General features: G+C 44.8%; 1 protein-coding gene and 1 long non-coding RNA gene across 17 annotated transcripts in view; one reads left to right on the top strand and one right to left on the bottom strand.

Moving 5' to 3' along the window:
- Positions 1–27,532, bottom strand: part of LOC103351641 (uncharacterized) — a 30,787-nt gene extending 3,255 nt beyond the window's left edge. The window contains exons 1-2 of the long non-coding RNA XR_007911782.2: positions 26,639–27,532; positions 20,380–20,536 (exon numbers count right to left, since the gene is read on the bottom strand). This is a non-coding gene — a long non-coding RNA (uncharacterized lncRNA). The remainder of the gene's footprint in view (positions 1–20,379; positions 20,537–26,638) is intronic.
- RAD51B (RAD51 paralog B) overlaps positions 1–27,939 on the top strand; it is a 682,004-nt gene that overhangs the window by 366,424 nt on the left and 287,641 nt on the right. Inside the window, exon 8 of one of the 16 annotated variants that reach the window (XM_051826350.2) lies at positions 22,516–22,666. The exons of the other annotated variants lie outside the window; for them this stretch is intronic. Within the exon in view, the coding sequence (XP_051682310.2) occupies positions 22,516–22,569 (54 nt within the window). The 3' untranslated portion in view covers positions 22,570–22,666. Of the gene's footprint in view, positions 1–22,515; positions 22,667–27,939 lie in introns of those variants that run through there. 16 annotated transcript variants of the gene reach the window in all.

The raw sequence follows: 27,939 nt of genomic DNA on the forward strand, positions 1-27,939 counted from the left end.
TAGGCTAAATGCCATCTCTCTACTAGGGCCTTTCAGTTGGAACCACAGCACAGGTGATGATCACATCACATTATTTATGAGAAATTAGAGCAATAAGACACATTACTAAAATATTGAAAAGGGCAGATAAAGATTTATTTATTTATTCAAAAGGCAGAGTTACAGAGAGAGAAAAGTCTTCCATCCTTTGGTTCACTTCTCAAATGGCTGCAACGACCAGTGCTGGGCTGGTCCAAAGCCAGGAGCCAGGAGCTTCTTCCGGTGCTCTCACACAGTGTCGAGGCCCAAGGACTTGGGCCATCTTCTACTGCTTCCCCAGGCCATAGCAGAGAGCTGGATAGGAAGTGGAAGAGCTGGGAATTGAACCAGCACCCATATGGGATGCTAGCACCACTACGCTACAGTGCCAGCCCCAGATGCCATCTTAATTTTGAAAAATGGAATAAGGAGAAAGATGGCATATTTTAGAATTAGAATTAAACAGTATTGATCTTTAGCCAAATTTCAGAATATATCATTAAATGATTGCTTGTGAGAAAAATATGATTATTAGGAGCCCACTAATATTTGTGAATTTTTGTTCATTCAAAACAAAGCATTCCTGTTTCTAATGTCTTTTCATTCTTTCACAGTTCATCTAGTTGGTTATGTGAATTGATTTTGAGAAGTGTTGATATTTACTTCTGAGAGGAGTTGGCAGAGATTTTTATGATATTCTTGTTGTTTTATTGGGGTTGATTAAGGAGGTTCGGAGTTGTTTGAACAAATGTCCCCTGGTGGTTTTTGAGCTGACTGATGGATTGATGTCCATCTAGAAGGAGGTCATCATGGTGAACCTCAGGACCTGCTGGCTGATGTAGTTCTGACCAATAGTCTCATTTAAAAAATTTAATGGAAGAACAAAAGATGTACTTTTGAAGCATATGGTTGGCTCAAAGTTGGGAGAGAGGCTAACACACTAAGAAGTGGGACAGCATTTTAAAAAGATCTGTGTATATTGGTGGATTTGCTAATAACAACCATAGATGTGCGCACTTACAGTGTGCCAGGCAGGATGTTCTCTGTGTTATGTGGATTCCCTCATTAATCCTCACAGTGGTATTCTGAGTTGTATATGATTAATACTGCATTCTACAGGTAGACATGGGAGTACAGAGATATTGAGCCACTTACTCTAGTCCCACAGCTGATAAGAGGCACAGATGGAATAACCAGTTGTCAACACCAAAACCCATGCTGCTAACCACTGTGTTATGCTACTAGACTTAGTAAGTAAATACATAGCCCCAGAATCAGGTTAACAAAGTTAAGTCCTAAAAGGAAAAGGAAAGTGGGAGTTTAGCTTAATAGCGAGCAATGAGAACAAAATTTAGGGATGTTAGTTGGTAGGACTCTCAGTATGATTTAATAGTGCCATGCACTTGATACACACACACACACACACACACACACACACCTGGGCAGTGTTGTGGCTGCTGCCTGGGACACCAGCATCCCCTATGGGCACCAGTTCCAGTCCAGGCTGCTCCACTTCTATCCAGTGCCCTGCTAATGTGCCTTGTAAAGCACTGGAGGATGGCCCCAGTGCATGGGCCCCTGTCACCCATGTGGGCAACCCAGAGGAAGCTCCTGGCTCTGGCCTGGCCCAGTGTTGGCTGTTGTGGCCATCTGGGGAATGAACCAGTAGATGCAAGATTCTCTCCCCCCCCCCCCCATTTCTGCTTTTCAAATAAATAAATAATTTTTTTAAAAGGTGACTAGTATGAATCTGAGGGTTCATTATTAGAAGGTAGGGCTATGGGTGAGGAATGGCAATAGTTCTTCTCTAATACGCTGCCCAGAGGATTAGATGAGGTCAGTTGTTAAGGGGTCCTTAACTATTACAATCAGGAGAATAAGAGATCTGGGTTTCTATCCTAGGGTGAACTCAAGAAGTTGGTCTGGAAAACAGAAAATCGAAGACTACAAAGATCACCTTCAAATAGTAACAGAGTCATATGAAGTAGGAAGAATAGTCTATTTATGTTTAAAAGTACCAAAGTCACTTTCTCCCCATTCCCTATTGAGAAGTAGATTCAAGCATCATCAGATTGATGTGGAGAGCAAAGATGTCAGCTTTATTCTAGTAAAACCATAGTAGAGAAGGGGGCTTGATTATTTTTTTTTCATTCCCTTTCTCAGTTAAACACTCTTGGAGTCCAGCATGGCAGCTAGGCACCTGCAGGGCAGGCCAGTTCTTGTTGGAGGCGGAGGAGAGTCCATGTATCCTTAAGTCAGGGCTCTGTCTGACTTCTCTACTCTGAGTCAGAGAGAAGAGATCTAATTTCCTATTTGCACAAAAATCCTTGGAATCCTTGAAATAGGCCCCTGAAAAGGTCAGAATGTTAACAGGAAGTACCTCGCAGAAACCTTAGGGCACTTGTCAGCTGTAGCTCTGTGGGGGCAGCCAAGCCAAGGGGCACTGTTGTGTCTGAAGTGTTTGGCCTCTATAAAGAGAATCGTGTGAAAAAGACTTCTGGCTTTGGAAAAATAGAGGGGTGTGTGTGTGTGTGTGTGTCCAGATGTCTTCTGAGGTCTTCCTCCCTAGGATTCTCTTGAGATCAGTTAAGATACACATTGGTAAACAACAAAAACTCCTAGTTGAGCAAGGCAGTAGTGTAAGGGCGTACAGTCAGTGTTCTGAGGGCTGTGGCACGTTGTGTTCTGGGGGTGGCTTTGCTCCAGCTGTTTGTCCGGCAGTGTTTTGAGTTAAAGAGAATAACAGTCTACAAATTTATGCACATGGCACTTCACAGAATGGGAGAGGCCACATTCTGGCCTCTGACATCCACATGCAATAAATATAGCAGTGTCCTTCCCCCAGGACTCAATTTGTAATCCTCTTTATTGCATTGTGCTGTAGTAAGTTTCCCAGTTTTGTGGGCAATCTGTGAAACCAGCCTTCCCTTTATTTCAACTTTGTCGCTCTTATTTGGTCTTCTTACTATGAATTAAATGGATCCTTAGGGGTTCCAATTATATGATGGAAAAAGGAACTTGGAGTTCTGAGAACCTGAAGAACAATTTGTTTTTCCTCATCTATTCAAGACCTTTAGGATTTGGTTATCATTTTCAAAAAAAACTTCAAGAGTAATCATCTGTGTCATTTCAAGTGGCACAGGTAGTACCTTCATCTCTCTCCTGGGTTACCATCTTAATAATCCCTTATTCCCATATGATCTTTTACAGTTTACAAAGTGCTGTTTTGCACAGAATAATCATCACAAATAATTGAGGGCACAAGTGAGCACAGATATTATTGTCTCCTTTTCAGGGACAGGTCATAACAGATGTTTTCTTAGCACCAGCTCTGTGCCACCTCCCTGCAGGAGTACAGCACTCCTGGTTCTTGTTCCAGGAGTCAGGCACTAGGAACCACATGGTGAGACAGAGAAACTGGGATTCAGAGTCACCTGCCCAGGATCACACAGCAGGGAGGAAAAGAACTGCAGTCGATCCAGGGGCTTTCCCATTCTGTAGTCTGTGCTCTTGATCACTAGATAATGACCAGAGAAGTTATGAACCTGTCCAAGGCCACTGACTGCTTGGTAGTGTAGGCTGGGCCAGGACCCTTGTCCGTAGGCAGCTCAGCACGTCGTCAACATCGGCCACTGCCTCATTGGTTTTCATTAAGTTTGGATTTTTAATACATAGACAGGAAACCAATGAAAGGTGAGCCAGGTTTGGCCCTAGGAACGTAGAGGGACCTATCCAGTATCAAAGGGAACTTCAGGCTCTTATGGGATTTTAAGTGCTGAATGTTCTCTTCGTAGTTTGTTTATTCTTAACCCTCATCATCAACTATTGCAGATGGCTCTTGTCCGACAGTGATTCACACGTGGGCCTTTGCCAGGTATACCTATTTTACTACTTTTGGCATTGAGAGAGGCAGTATGTTTCTCAACTGGCTTGGGGGAAATAAGTTCTCATATTACTGCAGCAGAAAAACAAGTCAGCCAGTCAGTGACTTGAGTGCAAAGAGCTCAGACTGACCTTGGGCATCAGCCAAGCAGAGTTCACAATCGCCGCTCATCCTCTTCTTGAAAGAAGGGTCTTACGTGAGTCACTGAATCCCACTGGAAACCTATTCCTGTCTTTAAAAAGAGGTAACACCTGACTCCTGGATTTGTTAGAATGAATGGAAAAAGAAAACACCAAAACATTTATTGGGAATGAACTTTGTGGTTAGGGCTGTTCATGCATTTGTCTCACTTAATCCTCAGCCCTGGGAGATGGGTTTTATTTTCACCACTTGACAAATAAGAAAACTGAATCTTGGGGCTGGTGTTGTGGCTCAGTGGGTTAAGTCGCTGCCTTTGATGCCAACACCCCATATCAGAGAGTCAGTTAGAGTTCCAGACGCTCCACTTCCCATCCAGTTCCCTGCTGATGCACCAGGGAAAGCAGCAGAAGATGGCTCGAGTACTTAGGCCCCTGCACCCACATGGGAAATCTGGATAGAGTTTCTGGCTCCTGGCTTTGGGCTAACCCAGCCCTGGCTACTGTAGCTATTCTGGGAGTGAACCAACAGATGGAAGACTCTCTCTTACTCTCTCTCGCTCTGGGTATGTGTGTGTGTGTGTGTGTCTGCCTTTCACATAAATAAAATAAATCTTAAAAAAAAAAAGAAAAGAACCTCAGGGAGATATGATAACTTTCCCAAAGTGAACTCTACCTTGTTTTGGAAAAGTTTCAAAGGGCATCAAATCAGATATTCCTATTTCAGTTTTCCCAAAGTCATGAGATATCCCTAAATCTTCCAAAAGCTTCCCCAAATAAGGCTGTCAAAGACTTAAAGAATTCTGTTTCAGGGGCAGGAATTTGGCACAGCAGTTAAGACACTGGTTGGATGACCCACGTCCCATATTTGAGTGCCTGGGTTCAGTCTCCAGCTCTGTTCCAGATTCTACCTTCCTGCTAATGCATATCCTGGAAGGCAGCGGATGATAGATCAAGTAACTGTGTCCCTGTCACCCATGTGGGAGACCCAGATTGAGGTTCTGGCTCCTGGCTTTGGCCTGGCTCAGCCCCAGCTCTTGATGACATTTGGAGGAATGAACCGGTGGATAGGATATCTGTGTCTGTCTATCTCTCTGTGTCTCTTCAAAAAAAAAAAAAAAATCTCATTTCAGTATCAGTTCCATTATCATAGCAACTCCTTCATCTTTTTATTGGTTGCTATACAATTACATCTAGAATAACAACGATTGTAGAAGGTATGTGACATCCCTCTGTTGTATGGATTTGTATGTGACCTTCTCCTTCATCAGGGACCAAGAGGGTTGTAAAAACTCGAGTCAGACCGCTCATCCTTGGACTTCCTTGCCTCCATCAGCAGGGGTCAAGGAGGAGCCTCGACAGTAATCCCTCTGACTCCATTCCCTCAGCCTGATCAACAGGACTATCCTTGAACAGTCCAATCTCGTCAGTTGTTTAGATTAGTCACTGTAAGAAGCCAAACTTGTAGGAAACCCTTTACTTATCAAAGTCCAAGTTGTCTGTTCCATTCCTCTTCAAGTTCTCTGTCCCCTGGAATTTCAGAATCTGTCAGCAGCAAAATTTCCTATGTCCCCAGTCCCTTCTCACTGTAACAGGAATTTGGTTCTCTCCAAGAGGCAATGGCAGTGTTTTCTCCTACAGCCTCCTGCTGGGGTAGGCCAATGGGTCCTACCAGTTTCCCACTGCTGCAGACCCCTGTTTATCACCTCTCCCCAAAACCTCCAGCTTTGAATATCATTTTAACAATCATTGGTCCGTCTCAGAAAGCTTAGTCCTACACCACGGAAAGACACATGGAGTTTGTAACTCTTTTGTAAAGAAAGTGGATCTTGTCTCCTTGATGAACATAACTTCTATTTTAGTTGGCCAGTGCTGGATGGCAGGACGTGTGCGGGTACAGGCAAAGTGGGCTCAGCCTCCATCAGGGCAACTGGGAGTGGAGACGTTTACCTTGCTCAGCGTGAGGCGGTGCTGTATCAGGGGAGGGAGATGATGTCTTGGCATCCTATAAGGATCTGTTCTGAACACGGAAGCAGGACAGCCCCTGCCCTTCAGTGGTATTCACCAGACCTTTTCCTTGGTAGGACTTTGTGGCTGTGGGCCACATAGTCTCGGACCAGGCCAAAAGGCTGTGGGACAGAGAGCTGGGCATGCACTAGAAGACTATTTTTTTCTAAACAGAGGGAGTCATGGAAGACTTAGGGTCCAGAGTACAAAGTGTTTGCTTAATTTTGAAAGGACAACTTTGTATAATTTAGCAAGGCCCTCCTGTTTAAGATTAGTCTCAAGTGAGTAAGAGGTCCTTGTTGGATTTCTCTATAATTCGCAGTAGTTCCTGGAGGTCAGAACTATTCCTTATCTGTAAGTAATGGGTCTTTTGATTATAGACCTTTGGGGGATATAACTTTAATGTTGCACAGTTAAACCAACCTCACACTATTTACAAGACATGTCATACAACACCGAAAACAAGAAATTAGAGTATGTGGAAACTATGCTACTAAAATTAAGCAGCATGAGGAAAATGAATGTAAGCCTGGAAGTCAGAGCCTCACTTTAGTTTCAGCAGCTGACGCAGGGGCACTGGAGCCAGAAACAATTCTAAGACCTGTTTTGTTCTGTCTTGTAAAGAGTATTTGATGTGGTCCTCCCTCTGCCCCCATCCCACTTCCAAGTAAGTAGTGGAGTTAGGGAAAGATCGTAACAGTGCCTGGCTCATTTCTGGCCTGACCTTGATTCTGGCTTCAGTGAGGTGAGATGAGATGTCTACTCCTCGTTAAACAACATTGGCAGTTGACAAAGTGCATTTCATAACCATCTATGTGGCTGCCAGTTGTATCTGTGATATTCTAAGGATGGGCACTGAAGAAGTATGTGCTTGTTGAAAGCACACTCTCTAAGTGATAAATTAAGTTTGCTGTGACCTGAATGTGAGTGCTGTTGATGTGGCGTTCACATTGATTTCATAGCTATTTAAGGAAAAGACAAATTTTGAATGTATGCTTATGATGACATCAGTATATTGATCTTCTCTTGGAGGTAAAAAGCACAAAGTTGGGGCTCGCATTGTGGTGCAGTAGGTTAAGCCATTGCTTGTAATGCCAACATCCCATATTGGAATATTGGTTCAAGTCCTGGGTGCTTCACTTCTGATCCAGCTTCCTGCTGATGTGCCTTGGAAGGCAGTGGAAGATGGCCCCAAAGCTTGGGCCCCTGCCACCCGTGTGGGAAACCTGAATGGAATTCCTGGCTCCTGGTTTTGGCCTGGCCCAAACCTGGGTTTTGCAGTCATTTGGAGAGTAAACCATTGATGGAAAATCTGTCTCTCTGCCTCTCAAATTAATAAATTAATAAGTCTAAAAAAACCACACTGATTTGATTATATCAAAAAATTCATACAACTAACATAGTTTACAATATAAATGAAAACCTGGATTTGTGGAATTTTCAGTATGAAGGTATGATGTGTTGAATGCTGGGTGCACATATATAACCAGGGTACAATATTGCAATCTGTTTCTTTAGACATGGTAGACTACAAAGAGAGTGGGACATTTTGCCAAGAAGTTAATACACTCATGTCCCATATCAGAGTACCTGCGTTTGATTCCCAGCTCTGGCTTCTGACTCTGTCTCCCTGCTAAGGCAGACACAAGGAGGCAGTGGTGGTGACTCAAGTAATTGGATTACTGCCACTCACATGGGGTACCTGGATTGCATTCCCAGCTCCCAGCTTTGGCCCTGGCTGGTGGGGGATTTGGGGAGTGAACCAGCAGATGGGAGCTCTCTCTCAGTCTGCCTCTGCCTCTCTAAGAGATAGGTAGACAGACAGACAGACAAGACAGATGGTAGAAGTCGTCATGGATAGTCTTGGGGGAGCAGGAGTGGCTCAGTGGAACACCAAGTTGCGTGATAGAGCATTTGGAAAACTTCTACACTCTAGCAGATTGGATAGGTTGTTGAAAGGCTGGCATCACAGGTTTCAGAATTAGGGAAAAACTGCTAAATAATGCAGAGATTGATAAAGAGAAAAGGAACTTCTAAGTAGCTGGAACCCCCCGCATGAGTGCTGTTGGCCCAGCACCTGAATCTTGTTATCTCAGAGCTGCTCAGTTCTTCTGGAGCAGGAGGACTCGATAGCTTTTTCTCTCACAAGAAGGCGGCTTTATGAAGGAAACTGGAATTACTTTAAAGACATTTGCAGTAACATTAACAGCTTGCCTGGACATCGTCTAGCCCACGGTGTGCCTTTCCTTTTATCCCACTCCGACAGGGCTTTGAGTCTCTTCTGGATGAGTCCCGGAGCCTCTGCCTGCCTTTTGGAGATCATCAGCGATGTCACTTCTTTGTTAAATTCTCTCTCTTAGGTTACTCTTCCTTGGGTCTACCCTAAATCCCTTATACTATCTCTCGAGCCCTCCTCTTTCTGCTGTGTCTTCAGAGACAGTAGAAAGCAGCTGGTTACTATTTCCTGCCTGAGAATCCTCCTGTCCTTGAAGAACCATTATGAGTGCCCCTTCTCTGACTTGCACTGTTTAAGCAGAATCATTCCCATCACTTTAGTATTCCATATAGATCTGACTTTCCAAGTCTAATCAGCTTTGGGGCCCTTCCTTAAACCATCTGGATACCAGAACTTGATGCTCTAGTCCAAAGGGCCTGGCCAATTCTTTAATAAAAACATTGTCCCGGCCGGCGCCACAGCTAATCCTCCGTCTTGCGGTGCTGGCACACTGGGTTCTAGTCCCGGTCGGGGCGCCGGATTCTGTCCCGGTTGCCCCTCTTCCAGGCCAGCTCTCTGCTGTGGCCCGGAAGTGTAGTGGAGGATGGCCCAAGTACTTGGGCCCTGCACCCCATGGGAGACCAGGAGAAGTACCTGGCTCCTGCCTTCGGATCAGCGCAGTGCACCAGCCGCAGCATGCAGGCCGCGGCAGCCATTGGAGGGTGAACCAACGGCAAAGGAAGACCTTTCTCTCTGTCTCTCTCTCTGTCTCTCTCTCTCACTGTCCACTCTGCCTGTAAAAAAAAAAAAAAAAAAAAAAAAAAAAAAAAAAAAAAATTTGTCCCATGATCCCTTCTTAGGAACACTATTGTCTTGCTTTAATTTTTAACTTGTAATTTTAGTTAGGGTACAGTTCACATACCATCAAATATACCTACTTGAAGTGGTTCAGTGGTTATGGCAGCTGTCACCACTAATCCCAGAGCGCTTCATAACCCTCCCCCACCTAAAAAATCTAATTCCTACTAGCAGTGACACCCATTCCCTCTCTCCCTGGTTCCTGGCAGTCAAGAATCTATTTTCTATTTTATGAGCTCATAAATTGTGGACATATCCTATAAATGGAGTCACATACAGTATGTTGGCTTTTATACTTGATTTCTTTAGCATGATGTTTTTAAGATTCACCCATGTTGTGGCATGAATTAGGGTTTTCCTTTTAATAGCTGAATAATGTCCTGTTGTATGAACAGCCTGCAATTGTTTATTTTTTGCTTGATTTTTAAAATCAGAGTTACATTAATGCCTAATCCTGCCCTCCAGGAATACTTCATCAAATTTGAGTTTTTGAATCTTATTTAATTTTTAAAATATTTTTTCTTTTATTAAAGAGGCAGGAAGAGAGAGTTGTGGTGATGAAGCAAGCTCACATTCACAGGTTTACTCCCTGAATGTCCACAATGGGCCAGGGCTAAGCTGGGGCTGAGCAAGGAGTCAGAAATGTAATCCATGGGCCGGTGCTGTGGCTCACTTGGTTAATCCTCTGCCTGCAGCGCTGGCATCCCATATGGGTGCCGGGTTCTAGTCCCGGTTGCTCCTCTTCCAGTCCAGCTCTCTCCTGTGGCCCAGGAGTGCAGTGGAAGATGGCCCAAGTGCTTGGGCCCTGCACCCGCATGGGAGACAGGAGGAAGTACCTGGCTCCTGGCTTCAGATTGGTGCAGCGCCAGCCATAGCGGCCATTTGTGGGGTGAACCAATGGAAGGAGGACCTTTCTCTGTCTCTCTCTCTCTCACTGCCTGTAACTCTACCTGTCAAATAAAAAAAAAAAAAAAAAGAAATGTAATCCAAGTTTCCCTCATAGGAGGTAGGGACTTAAATATTTGAGCTGTTACTGGTGTCTCCCAGGGTCTGCACTGGTAGGAGGCTGAAGTCTGGAGCCAGAGCCAGGACTCAATTCCAGGCACTCTGATTGAGCCATGGGCATCTTAAGCACTAGGTCACATGCCTGCCCCAGATTTTAAATTCTGTATGTAACAACATCTCTTTGGATCCCCAACTTCACTGACCAACTTGATAGTATTTACCAACTGAGGAAAAGGCTAACCTTCAAATACACCAAAAATTATGTGTTGCATTAAAAAAAAATCGGTATATCAATTATTTCACAGCTATAGACACCCCATTCAATTGATCAGGTTTTAATTCCCCAAAAAGTCAGTTTACTAAATGGACTAAGAGAAGAACACGCAAAGCATGGCAGCTAACCTCCTAAAGCGATGCCTGGAGGAGGTGGAGGTGGATGGAGGTATTTGATGGCAGGTGCCTGGCTATCCTAAACCACCTCTCCTGCCACTGAGGATGATCGTTCCCTGTGCATGAGGAGGGAACAAAAGAGACAGCCTTTAAGAGCCTGCCTCTACCACTGTGAAGACAAGACAGATTTGGGTCTGTGTGTTGGCCCTGCCATTTGCTAGATTGTACTATGATGGTAAGTGGTAGTGACAAATTGCAGGACTGGGGTGAGGTTTCACTGAAGGAGTTTCACTAGAGCACTTAGAAGTAATGTCTGGGGGACAGACATTTGGCACATCCCATACCAGAGTGCCTGGGTTCAAACCCCAGTTCTGTTCCCGATTCCAGCTTCCTGCTAATGTGTACCCTGGGAGGCAGCAGGTGATTGGGTCTTTGCTACCCAGATTGAATTTGGATTGAATTCTCAGCTCCTGGCTTAGGCCTGGCCGAGCCCCAGCTGTTGTGGGCATTTGGGGAGTAACAGCAGATGGGATCTCCCCACCTCCCCCCTCCCTCTCTTTCTCTCTTCCTTTCAAGTAAAATAAATAAAAAATAAAGTTACTCTAGAAAATGTAATGTCTGGCATATGACATGTGCTCAATTACTGGGAGCTGTTATTCTCATGTAAAGTCTGGAGAATTTAAAAAGAAATAAAGGGTATGAGGGGTTTCTGACTTCAAGGAACATAACATTCTAATGGTAGAGACAGAATGGACTGTTGATAATCCTAAATTTAAGAACAAAATTAAAAATGGAAGAAAATGTACTAAGAAGACAGAACATACAACATAGTATTTTCTTATGTCACTTTAGCACATTGGGGGTGACCATAGTGAAAGTAACACTGATATCAAGAAAGGAATGCTTCTCACGCAGACACTCATAGGAGCAGGAATCTAGAAGACTGGAACCCCAGTTTCTTCACCTGTTTCTGCAAGTGAAAATACCTCACAACATCACTGTACAGAGGGGTTACTCAAGAGGCGCTCTCTCTCTCTCTCTCTCTCTTTTTAAGATTTTATTTGTTTATTTGAAAGAGTTACAGAGAGGCAGAGGCAGAAAGAAACAGAGAGAGAGAGGTCTTCCATCCGCTGGTTCACTCCCCAGATGGCCACAACAGCTGGAGCTGGGCTGATCCAAAGCCAGGAGCCAGGAGCTTCCTCCGGAGCTTCCCATGCAGGTGCAGGGGCTCAAGGACTTGGGCCATCCTCCACTGCCTTCCCAGGCCACAGCAGTGAGCTGGAAGAGGAGCAGCCAGGACTTGAACCGATGCCTATATGGGATGCCTGCTACGCCACAGCGCTGGCCCTAGAGTTGTTGTCTCTTATGGGATTCGAGATACTATCCTTTGTTCTGTTCTTATGATGCCTTTTGCCTGGGCCAGCCCTGACTGATGCCTAGGAAGCTGCCCCTACCCCAACCAGTCTCAGATCTCTCCACCTCCAGCCCAGACTTCTGTCCTAACCTCCAGGACCAGGTGTCCATGTATCTTCTGGGACTCTCCTGCTGGACGTTGTGTGGTTACCTCCAGCTGAGAATGCCCACGTCTACGTCTCTCATCTTTCTCCTGTGGTGAGGAGTGGGAAAGATCATTATCTACACAGTTGCAGGAGTCACAGTTTGGGGCCAAAAACTCCCTCCCCCTTACCTCCCCTTCCCTTGACTCTGCTTCCATTGCTTGTTCTCCTTCTGCCTCAGATCCCCTCCGACACTGGGTTCTTGGTCGTCTCATTTCTTGTTGTCTGTGCCTAGCGCAAGGCTTACTTAGGATACATCTGTTTTTAATAAATGTCTGGTGAATAGGATTTTTTTGTCTATAGCTTTTCGTTTTCTACTGAGAGGACATACACATGCACACACACTCAGAAACACATATGTGTGCCCGTGAGCACGTCCATGTGATAGTCACAGTAGTCCTGCAGGTTCACCGGCTTCCTGTGCAGTCCTTTAGTGTATTGGTGAGACTGTAGTGTGGCACAGGCCTCGTGTGAGTGGTAAGGGGATGTGGACTGAGAACTCTGCCATGATAACCCACGCTTCATTCTGGCAACTTGAACCACATACTCCCTTCTGCCAAACCATTGACAGGCATTTCTCAACCACTTTCTTTCTTTTTTGTTAACCATTTTCTTTAAGTATTAAAAAAAATTAATGAAAGAAAGAAAAGAAAACTCTACCCTAAGAAATTATCTTGGGCTCAGTGAGAATATCCTTTGGATTCCCGGTTGACCACTTTCCCTTCCGTCACCAAGATGTATTTAGAGAACAACAGCAAGTCACCCCCAGCCCTGCCATTGTTTCTTTAGAGTGTAAGTTTCACGCTCTGTTGCTTGCCAGGCAGGGAGGGAGGCTGAACCGACAAACCCAGCTTCTGCGGCTGTGCTGATATCATCTCCCTTCCAAAGCCACAGTGAAAAATCACAATCAACCTCAGCCACTTTTTGTTTGGTTGGTCTTCTTACTGAGAAACACACATGAATGTATAAGGAAGTTTCGTGTTTGCCAAATGAGCACCCCCAAAATTCCCAGTGCGGGGAGAAGAGAAAAATAATGAAACCGTGGAGGGTGAAATTATGAAAACTGCAAAAAGTGAGCGACTCTGTCCCCCTGCATTGCCAGACCATTAAATCGCCGCCTCTGACTCAGGCTGCATCCTGTGTGAAGCCTCTGGTGTTAATTAGTTGTTTACTTGTCCTGAGATTGCACCAAAGTGGCCTGACCCTGTTACAGGACTTGGAGAGCTTCTCGAGAACAGCTTTTAGTTGGAAAAATTATTGTAAAAATAGCATCTCTCCAGGACCCAGCTCCATTCTTTCCCAATCCCTGCCTTGGCCAGTGTCTCGTCAGCTGTGTGAGGGATGCTGCCCTGCCCTGCTCCGCTCACGCCCTGCCTCTGCCTCCTTCAGCTCTGCTGCTCAGTCCCCAGTGCCCCACTGACACGGCCTTTCTGCCTCATGTCATGCTCATGTCATGCTAGTTTCCATGTGTTCCTATGTTTTCTAGTTCTCTAAGCACTGAGTGTGTGCATAGTACATATCCCATACGTATTATGAAGTTGGAGTTAGTAAATGGCTCAGGAAATGGCTTTTATGCTGCCATGGTCTTATTTGGTTATGTAAATAAAAAAAATCATTTTATTTTTTCTAAAAGATTTTTGTTTCTATACTTATTTGAAAGGCTAAGTGATGGTGTGTGTGTGTGTGTGTGAGAGAGAGAGAGAGAGAGAGAGAGAGAGAGAGAGAGAGAATTCACTCATCTGCTGGTTCACGCCTCAAATGGCCACAATAACCTGGCAAGCCAGGAGCCTGGAACTCCATCTGGGTCTCCCATATGGGAGGCAAGAGGGCCCAAGCACTTGGCCCATCACCCACTGCCTTCCCATGCACACTAACAGGAAGCTGGATCAGAAGCAGAGCAGCCGGGACGTGAACCGGCACTGTGATATGGGATTGCAAGTGGCAGCTTAACCCGCTGTACCACAATGCTAGTCCATTATTTTCTTTTTAAGCCTTAACAGCACACATGGAAAGAACAGGAGGAAAGTATGTTTGTGAAACAAAACAAAGTGGAAAAAAAATTTAGACATATTGTGCAATTTAGAAAAAACATTTTTTAGAAAAAAATACTATAAATTTGGAGAAACTGGGCAAATAAGCAGAAAGCAGTGTAGAGACAATGCATGATCGGCAAGTTGTGCCTTAGCAAGTTTGCTTCCTTGATGCCAGTGAATTTTCGTACTTCTGGAGGGACAGCAATACACAAACCCAAGACTACTTATATCTGTGTTTGACAAACATTTTTAGGTTTCCTGTTCAGCTTATTTACTTTCTCAATCACCTGGATTCTTATTAAAGTTAGTTTCCCTCACTGCTTGGAGGAGAGGCAGTTAGAAACATGCTGAGAACTGGGGAGTAGGCAGTTCAAGTTCAAATTTCTATTGAAAAGCTACAAATACTCTTTCAGTCTAAATTAAGGTAGTGCATGGTTCTCCACACCAAAGTGTGTTCCTCATAGGAGGTTAAGTTAGGGAACTGTTCTGAAGGAACCGTGACACAGTCAGCTTGCTGGTAGCATTCGGAACCATAGTTGGAAACTGTGCCCAGTTCTATAATTTACAATTAACAGGGAGGGGTTGAGTCCAGAGGTGGCTGAGAGTTCAGCCACAAAAGTGATTAAAGGATTGGGAAAGAACCAGGAGGGAATTTAAAGAAACCAGGATTAGCTTGGAGAAAAAGGAGGATAAAGGACAATTTAATAGCAATCTTTATGTACATAAAGACGCTCCGTAGAGCACAGTGACCAGTGTTTTCCATTTCGCCTGAGGACAACGCAAGAGCTGAAACTGGAGTATGAAGGATTTTTGGATAAACATAAGGAAGTGTCTACACACAAGCAAATTGGTGTGAGGACTATTGAGAAATATGGTAGAATTTCTGTCTCTGAGGATTCTGTTCTTTGAGTGTCTTAAGATGGATCTTGCTCCAGGACAATGCTGTGGACTGAGCGCTTCCTGGACTCCTATCCATTGTGTGGAGTTATTTTTAAAAGGAGGGAGCACACTGCTCAAGCCAGGAGGCCATGTGACGCCCACTGTGGGCCAGCCCTGTGCTAAGTAAATGCTTTGCACACAGTCTATCTGACTTTCACAATAGCCCTCTTAAGTAGTTTTATTCCCATTTCATAGATGAAAAACATTGAGACTAACAGAGTGAGTGTCTTGGCGGAAGTCACCAACTAGTAAGCGGCAGAGCCAGAATTATGGTTTACATCTAGGACTCTGCAGCCCCTTTGTCGCCGTCCTAGGCAAGGCCAGGGCTCCTACTAGGAGGCGGGATTAGCTTAGTGAAGATGATCCCTGTTGTTGGCAAAGCAATTCATATGCAGTTTAATTGATGTTGGATCATTATTGTTACTGGGTTTGAACTAAGTTCATTCTCTTGCCTTTACTGAAACAGCTGAGAGGAATCCGCTTTAGAAACCAGCTTCTTTGATTTTTTTTTTCTATTTATCACTTTGCTCCCATACCCATAATAATTTCTGACATATCAGACAGGCTTGATAAATTTCTGTTGAATTGGATGAATGAATCAGAATTTAGAATTGGTTAAAGCCAGATTTATTTTCAAGTACTTGATGTTAGTGGTATGAGCTCTGGACACAAGTCAGACAATTTGTACTGTAGATTTTGCCTGGCCACTGACTGCCTGTGTTGTGACAGGTCCCTACTTTGATACTGACCCTCATATGCAATTTTTCCTTTCCAAAATGATAAAATTTAACCTGTGTGACTGCTAAGGTCCCTTCCGTATCTCAGGTTTGTAGCTTTCTGTAGACTATGAAAATAGGAATAAAGTGTGATTTTCTTCTACTTTTTAAAAAATTTTGTTTACTCATTTTCTTTATTTTTATTTATTTAAAGAGGACATATACAGTGACCTCTCATTTGCTAGCTTATTCCTCAAATGCCTACAACAGCTGAAACTGGGGTAGGCCAAAGCCAGGAGCCTGGAACTCAATCTGGGTCTCCCCATGTGGGTGATAAGGACCCAACTACTTGAAACATTACCTGCTCCCTCCCAGGGTGTGCATTAGCAGGAAGCTGGTATTAGAAATAAACTGAGGCTCCACCCCAGGTACCTTGAGAGGCTGTGCGTGGGATGTGGGTATTCTAAGTGGTATCTTAACTGTTACACCCAATGCCTGCCCTGGTGCTTAGGGTTTTTTACAAAACTCTTTGTTGGAGGAACTTTTGTGGATAAGATGAGCAGCACTTTGCATTTAGAATAGTATAAGAAATAATATCTGAGATTTTTGGATAATTCTCACTGTAAGTGAGGCATGAAGGTGCCTCTGGCCTACTCATCTCCACTGTAGTAGGAATTTGCCATTTTCAAGGTCTCATATGTTGCTGGATGAGAAATAAATGTGTAGTAGACATCTGCAATAAAAGCTAGGTTAATCTGCTCACTGCCCATTACAGAGTAGGGCCATCTTCAAGGCGCTAAGAGTAGCAAGAACCTAATCTCCAGTCCTAGGCCCAGCTATAGCCCTGCAAGGCCATTGCCATATATTGAACAGTACTCCTTCTTCAGTTTATCATTTGCCCTGTTTCCAAAGAGGCCCTGAAAACTGGAACCAACTGGGCAATTTCCCCACTCTAATTTGAGGCTTGCCTGTGTGTTTCTTGTTGGGTAAACCAGAACTGTGTCACAGATCTGCTGAATCTTTGTGCCCATGCAGCTCTCACCACTCCCTCACCTCTGATTCAGGCTCTGATACAAAGGTCGTGAGCTGTTTCTGTGGCCGTGGTGGCAGCTTTCTCATCTGACACCAGATTGACATTCAACTTGAACTGGGTTGAAGCAGCTCGGATTCCTAGCACATCCCTGCATTCTAACCCTGCTCTTCAGAATCATTGTGACTTTTTCAACTGGTGTCCAGGGCTGAGAGCCACGGAGGAAATCAGATCTGTAGCCAGTGGAGAGATTACAAAGGCAGGAAATTATAAGACTAAATACTACAGGTGACTTTCTCTTTTAACATCATGTGGATTTTATTTAAGGCTTTCATTACAACGAATAGAAATTAACCTTGACTAATGTAAAGGAAAAAAGAACAATTTGAATGAATATGGAGTGGGTCATGAAGTTGAATGAAAAAAATGGAAAATAAAACAGATTTTCAAAACAAGACAACTCCAGAAACACAGAGGACAGCAACTAATAAACAGTCTGATTGAAGAACCAGTGCAGGGATGTAAATAATGCTGGCATTTTCAGATCTTTATGGTTTGGCTAGTGATTCAGATTCTCAGAAGAGAATCTCACTGCCTGACTTGGGTGATGAACCAACTCTGGACCAGGGGAAAGCCCCATGCCTCAGATGACAGTGTAACCAACACTGCCCTTAGTGAAGGCTGAGCCGAACCAGAATGTTCCACCAAAAGAAGGGGAAATGCAAAGACAGCAGATGCCCAACAAGGAACCTTTCCTCTGTAGGGCGGTACTGGGAGGGAGTAAATTCAGCCTCATAGCCAAAGAAACTGGTCCCTGGACAGGCATTCTTCCCTCCCTCCCTCCTTCCCTCCCTCCCTTCCTTTCTTTCCTAATTATTATTATTATTTTTTTAGATTTATTATTTATTTGAAAGGCAAAGTTACAGAGAGAGAGAGAGGGAGAGAGAATCTTCCTTCCACTGGTTCACTCCCCAAATGGCCTCAACAGTTAGGGCCATCTCCCATGTGGCTGCAGGGACCCAAGGACTTGGGCCATCCTCCACTGCCTTCTCAGGCACATTAGCAGGGAGCTGGATCAGAAGTGGAGCAGCCAGGACTAGAACTGGCACTCGTATGGGATGCTGGCATTGTAAGCGTCAACTTTACCTGCTTTGCCACAATGAGAGCCTATGGCATTCTTTTCTTAACAGTTGTCAAAAAGACCCACATCCAGGGCCAGCCTTGTGGCATAGCAGGTAAAGCTGCCATCTTTGACACCTACATCCCATATGGAATGCTCCACTTCCAATCCAGCTCCCTGCTAATGGCCTGGGAAAAGCAGCAGAGGCTGACCCTAGTGTTTGGGCTTCTGCCACCCACATGGGGAACCCAGATGAAGTTCTTAGCTGCTGGCTTCATCCTGGCCCAGCCCTGGCTGTTGTGGCCAGCTGGGGAGTGAACCAGCAGATGGAAGACCTCTCTCTTTCTCTCTCTCTCTCTCTCTCTCTCTCTGTGTGTGTGTCTCCCCTTTCTCTCTGTAACTCTGACTTTCAAATAAATAAATCTTTAAAAAATAAAAAAAATAATGATCCACATCCCCCTAGGAGGGTTCTTGACTGTGATTTCAGCATTCTTTTTGTCTCTAATGCCTTATAGAATTGAAGTCAGTAATTAGCAAAGAGCATCTTTGATTATTGTAGTTGCCTGCAGTAGAATGCCTCTTAAAAATCACTTGAATAAGATAAAATCACCGTCAGCCTCAGCATCATCAAAATGTGGGCCAGTCATTAGCAGTGAAGGGTCAGAAGAGCGTCCTGGCCACTTTCTCACTTGTGGCTGTATAGACTGACAGGATTTGAGTCTTTGAGGGCTTGACTGGAGCGAGTGACTTCAAAGGCTTTGGCAAGAGGGATATTTCTGCTTCTATAGGCTGAGGGATTTGTAACAAGAAGCCATATTGTGGGGAGCAGATTGTAACAACAAGGGGGTTTTCAATGAGGATGCACGTTGATCTGGAATGTTTTCTCATCTGTGTTCACTCATCCCTGGATATCTTCCCTTCGTGCTCTCTTTTTCAAGTGGATGACCAGCTGCGTGCCACCTTTCTCTTCCTCTTGGCCTCTGTTCCTGATTCTTTCTCTCCCCGAGCCACTCCGCTTGCCTCCCTCCAGTCCTGTGTTTTTCTAAATCTTTTTCATCTCCCCTTTCTTTTCCTCCTGTGGTTGATTCATCTGTAGCTTCTGTTCCTCTTTCCTCAAATTCCCTTCCTTTTCCCTTCTTCTCTGAACTACCATTTGACTCTCCGCTGCCACCCAGGCATCTTCTCTCTTCTGCTGTTGAGCCTCAGTGTGCCTGACCTATGTGCCAAAAGGCAGGATCCCCAGGCCTCCTCCATGCCATTGCAGTGAAATGCAGCAGCTGTCTTTGCCCAACAAGAGATAAAGAACCCCAGCAGTGGCTGTTTGCATATGTCTGTTCCTGTGGGTTCATGAGACTTGAGACAGATGACAGTGTTCCCTGAAAGGAGAGGGACTTCTATCCCTTCAGGTCAGGAAGAGAATTGAGCAGAGAGCTTTGCCTAAGCTTATTTCTTTATTAAGTTTGTGGGCAAGAACCTAAGATGTTATATAAGGAAAATAGCTGATATTAAAGAGAGAAATGGAGACAGGAGACCAATAAACAATCAGGCACTAGATATCCTGCTGACACATTATTGATAGCAGACACGAGGAATGTATTATAAATGCAATGATAGAACAGAAAGCGGCACTAGGATAGAAAGAAGTGGTAATAAAATCCAAGTGATTCATATGTTTAAATGAAAGAAGAAAGAGAGCAGTGCACTTCATGCAAAAGGGCAAGAGAATGGAAGCAGAGGCGTAACTGGTGGAGAAAAATGAAACAGAAATACAGGAAGCCCTCACATCGATAAAACAGTACCTGTCAAACAACAAACAAAGGAAAATGCAACCACGCTGCTCAGATGCATCACCTGTAGTACTTCGGGTGTAAACAGTGGTATAATACTAGAGTAATGTCTTAAAGACATCAGCCGTCAAGTCTCCCAAAAAGGGAATGGTAAGAATTGGATTAGATGAAGTAAGGAAAATGCTACGTGACGCACATCTGAAGGGGGAAAGGGGATTTTCAAAGGCACTGGCAGGGTAGCAACTGGCACGGAAGAAAAGCAAGATGGTGCTGCCTACCCCGAGTGCTGGGAGACCAAGCTGGCCTGAGAAACAGCAGACCCACCTAACTGTTTGCCAAGTACTGTGCTAGGCGCTTTGCATTCACTTCTAATTTAAGCCTCACATACGTAAAAGTGAAGCCAAAGACTGAGAATGATATCCATGGGGAGGAAAAAGCAAAGGGAATTTTCTGAGCCACTTCCAAAGTCACGAGGCTCAGGGGGAATAACTTTGATTTTGTCAAGTCAGAGTGAGCAGCCAAAGGCAGCAGACATAGGATATTGTCAGAGGTAAATCACCCAGCTCGGTCTGTTCTGTCTTATTGCAAGGTCATAGGACCACGGCAAGCCAGCCAAATGTTTCAGCTATGGAAATCCCCTAACTTTCCAACTGCTGCGGTCCCACAGCTCTGAGCTTTTACTCACAGGATGGCTCTCGTCCAGCTTTCAAATCTCTCCAAGTTGATTAATCATTTTCTTGTTCTGACTCATTCAGGCCTCGAGAAAATAGCTGTGGGTTCTGGATAGGCTGTGTAGATCAAGGAGGTCAGATAAATGGCTTGATGTTGGTCTGTAGAAAAACCTAGAAAATAATGCCAGAAAGCTTTTTAAGCCCACCGTCCTTACATACTAGTAAGTGGCTTGTGAGTGTGTGTGGGGCAGAATATTTCACAGGCGTTAGCAAACGTGGGCCTATGTGTGTATTATCCTTCGTAGTGTAAGATTAGGTATTCTAAAAGGTCTACTGTATGGTGACAGCTACTTTTAAGTCAGTTTAGCTAGACTATGGGCTGGATCATAAGCCTCTACCAATAGTATCAGCAAGCCATATGCAGTGCTGAGTATTTACCAGACACTGTTTGCAGGACTGAAGGGACAGCCCTGATTGTCTAAGTCAAGGCCGTATATTGCAGATTACATCTTTTGAGGTCAGGCTAACAATCCTCATAGTTTGTTATAGTTTATTACAGAAGAAGTGTTCACATTTAGATTCTTCATTATGCTTTTAAGTCACACTGGAAAGTCTTGTCATGCTTTAATCTCATGGTGTATGCACTGAATTCATGGACACTGATGAAGTACCCTAGTGCAAATCATTGAGATAAAGTAGTAAATAAGAAAGCACCCCAGACATTGTATTAGCCACTGTGTTAGTGCTTCGTGATTGGTATGAGCAAAATACTTAGGAAAACACATGAGAAGCAACAAATATTTCTACAAAGGAGATGAGGAAACTTTTGGGTTGGAACTCGTAGAATATAAAGTGTTTTCCAGATTGACAAGGGAGGGAGGAACATCATCAATACAGGAACAGCATACGCAAATGCAAAGAGGTGTGGAAAGAGTAGTGTGTTCAAGATAAAGTAAGACATTTCTTAAGGACTTTTGGCAAAAAATGAGGCTCTATCAGTTAGTTGAAGTCGAAATTGTGGTGGACCTTGCATTACCTGCCAAGGCCTTACTCTGTAAGACTGAAAGGGCTTATGGAGGTTCTAAAGAGAGTTATTTCATTTGATTACATTTTCAAAAGGAGAATTCTGATGATAACATCGGGTGGGAGAAAAGGATCACGCGGAGACCAGCTGGAAAGCTGCTGTGTGGTCTAGAAGTGGTACCAGGAGGGGAGAGGTGAAAGGACAGATTTGAACAGCGTTTGGGAGTTGGATGCAGGGGTTGACGTTTGGAGAATTACCCCACATAGGGACTGGGGTATTGGGTGGATCAGGATGCCTTCAAGAAATTCAGAGGACAAGCAGCCTTGGAGGAACTATAAGGTCACTGCATAACATGTTGAGCTTAAATTAGGATACTAATGAGATGATACATTCAGGAATAGAAGTCTAATAGGTGACCGTGGTATGAGTCAAGAAAGACAGCTAAGAAGTACCTAGAATCCTCCAAGTCAAGACAGTGGATTAGGTCAACCAGGCAGAAGAGAAGGGGGCCAGGGACAGTGGAGGGTATATTCCATCCATACTATCTATCAAAGAATCCATCATGCTGTGAATAGAGTTTTAGTGATCACCACCTGGTTGTTTGGTTACCATGTTTATTGTTTCTATAGCAGAGCACACTTAATGAGATTTGAAGTCTCGGTCCAAGGCTAGTAAGACGATGACCCTTCTAGGCTGTTACCTTTGTGCCTCCTTTGGGGAGGAGTAGGGGAATTGTTCTCTGAAACACATTAACACATGCTCCTGCTTAGCTCTCCCTGGCTGATCTGGATTCCCGACAACTGCTGACGCTATATAGATTTGCAGACGTCCACACAAAGGAGTGTCATTTGTATGCAGCCCCTTAACTGATTGTAACAATCTGTTCCTTAAGTCTCCTAGAGAACACACAAATTGATTCCCCAGTGCTTGTCCGTTTTCAAGGACACCTGTATGACCCTTCATCAAATCACCTATCCCCCTCCCCTTTTATTCACCTGCTATTTCAATTATGTGAACAGTAATGCGTCTGCCTCCAAAGTCCCTGTCCTGGGAAATTTCTTCATAAGAGAATTGTTGGGAAAATATTCAGCTGTGCAGCCAACTCCGGGATTTAAATCTCTTGCAGCCCGCAGAGCACCTGGATTCAAGTGTCTATTCCCTCCTGACGTTGGAAGAATGAGCTGCGTCTTGCCCTGAAGTTCATAAGCATATTGAGAGGCCATGAGTCTGTTTCCTCCCGCTGTTCACTGCAGCAATGAAAAATAAATGAACTCAGATAGTCCAGAGCCAGTGTCAGGTATCACCAGACGAGGCCTCACGGTGTTCTGGAACTTAGGAGCCTTTATGCACGCCTGTTGAGCAGGCTGCTGGAGCCCGCCTTCCTCACAGATGGGCACTTTCCTTTTGGGAGAATTGCGTTGTCCTGGCTCTGGCTCTACTTCCACGCTGCCCCTGCCTTCCAGTGCCTTTCACTGAAGAGCTCTGTGTATTTGTTATCGGATTGGGTTTTCTGGGTGGTGGAGGTTACCTAATGTTTAAAGCTTTCTGAGCCCCTTGAACGTATTTCACTTTATGTACTACAGTGTTCAGTAGACAAAGGAACCGCTGAGCCAACGCCAGCCCGTACTTACTACAGTATTGACCCTGGGTCATGTGCTAGCAGCCATGGGCGCTTCTACCTCACAGGCATGTTTTACTTGATTCTCCCAATGATGTCTTTAAAAAAAAAAAAGTACACACATGCATTCATGATTCAGTGTCACCATTTAAAAACAGAGAAAAGCCCAGGTTTCTGACTTCTCTTCAGGATTGGAAGAGATGTCAACATTGGTCCATAGTCTTGCAAAGTTACAAGTCTTAAACCTGAACAGCTGTAAAGGGTACACTGGACAAACATTTTTTCAATTGGCCAGTGTTCATTACCCTCTATTTTTCTTACATCAGACCCAACCTCATTCATATATGTTATATGTCTTGCCTCTGTAGTCTGTTTATAGGCTCTGGTAGCAGAATTATTTAGACACTTACAATTTTAAAATTTTGTTTATTTTGTTTTATTTGAGAGGCAGAGAGAAAGAGAGAGAGCGAGTGCAAATGAGCAAGCAAGCTTCTGTCTGCCGATTCACTCCCTAAATGCCTCCAAGAACCAGGGCTGGATCAGGCCGAAGCCAGGAACTGGAAACTCAGTCTAGAACCACATGGCCAGTAGGCAGCTGAATGCATGAGCCATCAGCACTGCTCCCAGGTGCACATTAGCAGGAACTGGAGTTGGAGGCGGAGCTGCAGCTTGAACCCAGGCACTCTGATGTGGGTTCTGTGTGTCCCATGAGGTTGCTCAACCGTTGTGCCACATACCTGCCCCAGCACTTCCAATTCAACGTGACATTTCCAAAACCTTGTGGATAGCCTTATTAAGATATAATTCACGTACCATAAAATTCACCTATTTAGAGTGCAATTCAGTGTTTTGTGTTTATTCAGAGTTGTGCTGCTATTGCTACAGTTCTATTTTAAAACATTTTTACCCCAAAAAGAAATCATGCGCCCATTAGCAGGAACTCCCTGTTTCTAACCCTTAATCCCTGCCCCAGTTTTAGGAAATCATCAATCTGCTTTCCATCTCTATGGATTTGGGTTGTTTCTTTATATCTTTAGCTATTTCATAAATAATGCTACTGTAGAGGCCAGCGCCATGGCTCACTTGGTTAATCCTCCGCCTGCGGTGCCAGCATCCCATATGGGTGCCGGGTTCTGGTCCCAGTTATTCCTCTTCTGGTCCAGCTCTCTGCTGTGGCCCAGGAAGGCAGTGGAGGATGACCCAAGTGCTTGGGCCCCTATATCTGCGTGGGAGACCAGGAGGAGGCTCCTGGCTCCTGGCTTCAGATTGGCGTATCTCCGGCCGTGGAGGCCATTTGGGGGGTGAACCAATGAAGGGAAAACCTTTCTGTCTCTTTCTCTCACTGTCTAACTCTATCTGTCAAATTAAAAAAAAATAACGCTACTGTATACATTTATATACATGTTTTAGCATGGATATATGTTTTCTTTACTCTTGGAATATACCTAGGAGTGGCATCGGTGAGTCATATCTTAATTCAGTGTGTTAACATTTTGAGGAACTGCCCAGTTGTTTTCCAAAATGGCTGCATCATTTTCCATGCCCACCAGCAATATATGAGAGCCCCACTTTCTCTCCATCCTTGCCAGCACTTCTTATTGTCAGACTTTTAGCCATAGTCATTGTGAAGTGATAGCTCATTGTAGTTTTAGTCAGAAACATTTTTTGTGAAACAGAATTCCTTAGTTTTTATAAGAAAATGCTGCTTTGCTAACCCTTACTCATGCCCAGGACTCTCAATTTAGTCTCAGCTCTTGAAGCCAGACCACAAAGTCTAGGTCGTGGTTTGGGTAGCACCTGCATTGAATTCCATCGACTTGAGGTTTGGTGTGACGCTTGTCAGAAACTCAGATTCCTGGATCCCACCAGGAACCAGAATGTCTGGGGTGGAGCGTGACCTTGAGCAAGTTGTGTTGCTCCTCTTAGTTCCAGTTTTGAGCTCTACATCAGGGCACTGGACATGATGTTACCCACAGTCCCTTTCAACTGTAATGTTCAGTAGCATTCTGTGAGCATTCTATTGGAAGACACTAATTCTGCAGGAATCTTGGCACCCTAACAATGACAACAAAACGACCAACGTTTATTGAGCAGTCATAACAGGTAAGGCACTGTGCTGGCTGCTTGGGCCATGTAGAGGACTAAGTGGTGGCCCTCATCCTTGGAGAAATGCGGTCTCTTGGGGAAGCCTCATTGCAGAGAAGATGTAATAGTCATCTAGGAAGTATCCCCACTCTTCTGTGACTTCCCTCTGGAGCACCTGGGAGCTCAGGGTGGACTCATTCCTCTGCTGGGACCCTCCCAATGCCCATTCTCCCGCCCGTTGCCTCCCTTTCACAGCCACTCTTGGTGGCATCAAGTGTAGCCAACACCGAGGAGTCCCAAGTGTATAATGACAACCTGCTCTCTGTCTGACTCGGAGAAGGCACAGCTGTTCCCGTCACACCTTCACCCTCCACGGCCCTGCTCCTTCTCCCCAGGTTCTCCTCCCAAGGAAGTCGCACTTCTCCGTAGTCTTGTTTCTCACTGAGCCCCGGGCTCCGTCCTAGCACGGACTCTGGTGTGTTTTCTTCCCCTCACTGATGTCTTCCTCTATCCACTGCGCTCTCTCTCCTTTCCCTACCTCTGACTTCCACATAGCCCAGCCCAGAGGTACTGAGCAATGTCTGAGACCCTTGAGCCTCCTCTATACACACAGATGCTCTTAGTCCAGCGGAATCCGGTATAACCATCAGATGTCCCACTGATCACATTTCAATACTCTGTTTCCTCGTCCCCTTAAATGTACTTTACTGGCAAGAGCCTTGGTTCTAGTTCAGAAAAATTTGGCTACTCTTAAGTGTAATTCAATATCTGAATTTTAGAAAAAGAGAAGAAAGGCCTTAGGTTGTATATGAAAAAACTACATTAGTTTACACTAGTCACACTTCTGACCCAGAACGCTTCTTTATTTTTACATAAACAAGGACTTCGGAAAGTTTGTGGAAAGCAGAATTTAAAGATAACAAAGTTTACTTTTGTGAAAAAAAAAATTGGAATTCCTGCATTGTTCTTTCATATTATGCATTTTCCATGAATTTTTTGAAAACCTTGTAGTCCATCTGCCGGAGGGCTGGCATTGTCATGTAATGGGTTAAGCTGCCACTTGTGATGCCCACATCCAATGTAGCAGTGCTGACTTGAGTTCTGGCTCCTCTGCTTCTGATCCGGCTTCCTGCTAATGCATCCTGGGGAGGCAGTGGATGATGGCTCAAGGTCTTGGACCCTGCCCTCTGCATGGGAGATCCAGATGGAGGTCCTGGCTCCTGGCTGCAGCCTGGACCAGTCCTGTCTGTTGCAGGCATTTGGGGGAATCAACTAGTGGATCGAAGATCTCTCTCCTCTCTTCCTCTCTCTCTCTCTGCACCCTCCACTGTCTGTCTGCCTGTCTCACTCTCACTCTGCCTTTCAAGTAGATGAAAATGAATAAAATAAAGATAAAAATAAGTTTATAAAATTTAAAATAAGAACATCCGTGGAGGCATGCAGAGCCAAGAGACTTTTCCCTACCATCTTCCTGACGTTGTCCAGGAACCTTCCCCTCGACCCCTCTGTACCCGCAGCCCTGGTCTTTCCAGGGCACCCTTATTACCTTGGGTGTCGGAGCTGCAGTGGTCAGGGCTGCCTCAGCGTGCTTCGTTTCAGAACAGACCTCTCCTCCAGCTCCAGAGCCACGTCCCATGCCTGCTCTGTCTGTAGCATGGGGGATCAATTCCAACAGCACCCTGCCCCCTAGGATCTGGAAGCCTTTAACAGCCTCAACTCACTTCCATACACAGCCACTCAGAGACAGATGGACAAGAAACAGGGACTTCTGATGGTTGTCTGTTCAGGGAGAGGAGAGAGTAGAAGAAAAATCCACCAGTAGTGGGAGTCTTTCTCCTTCAGGCTAGGGTCATCCTTGCGGCTCCTGATGTGAGGGACCAGCATGCATTTCCTACAGCACGTGTGTGCATAGGACTCGGACTTCTCACTTACTCTCTGTTGCGTTAGAAGTGCTTTACTCATCCACTGCTAGGAGGCTGAGTGGTGATGGAGGATGACTGTTTCCCTAAGCAGAGAAGAACACACTGAGGTTTCGACTGGCACAGGAGCTTGCTCTGTGCTGAGTCACCAGCAGAGTAAGACAGAGTGTCCAGCGTACAGGAGCCCCTTGTGTGTGTGCGGCCTGACGCCGGGCCATGTCCCTGCCCTCGTTGACTTCTCAAGGAAACAACTTCTATTCCCACAGCCACCCGGACTCACTCACAGGTGATGCCAGCACGCAGGAACTTCAGCCGGTGATGGCCGGCCGTGGTGTTTCACTTTCTGCTGGGGCTACTTTCTGGGTTTCCAAGTTGAGTGATCCGAGAAGGAAAGGTGTTCTTTTCCTTGTGTTGAGTGGTTTGGGGAAAAGCCGAGAGGGAAACGTAAAGGAACAGTTACTTGCTTTGTCTCCGGCACTGTACCGGGCACGTTACCTACACTGTTAAATGAAAATGAAAGCAGATTTACATGGGACTGTGCAGAGTAAAGCGATTCCATTGAGCCTGCCATCTTTGCGTGTTTGCTATTTGTTCTATGGGCCAGCAGCTGTTCGTGTTTTCTTGGCATTAACCTCAGGTACTCTCCCCAGATAGCCTCTCTCATGGCTTCTTGTCTTTCCCTTATAAATGCATTTCAAGGACAATGAAAAACCCAAATCACACTCTCTCCCCTCTTGGAAGCTGCTCTCCAGGGTTGGAATCTAGCATCAAATAACCTCCCCTTTCCCTTTCTTTTTAATTTTTTCTTTCTGTTTTTGTTGTGAGAAAAATCTACTGGGCTGTTTTTAAATTGTCAATCATAAACTCATGATAGCATATTTGGTTTCATCATTTCAGTTTGAATTCTCAGAGTTTATTTTATTGATTT

The sequence above is a fragment of the Oryctolagus cuniculus genome, chromosome 20 (genome assembly GCF_964237555.1).
Source record: "Oryctolagus cuniculus chromosome 20, mOryCun1.1, whole genome shotgun sequence".
Lineage (NCBI taxonomy): Eukaryota > Metazoa > Chordata > Mammalia > Lagomorpha > Leporidae > Oryctolagus > Oryctolagus cuniculus.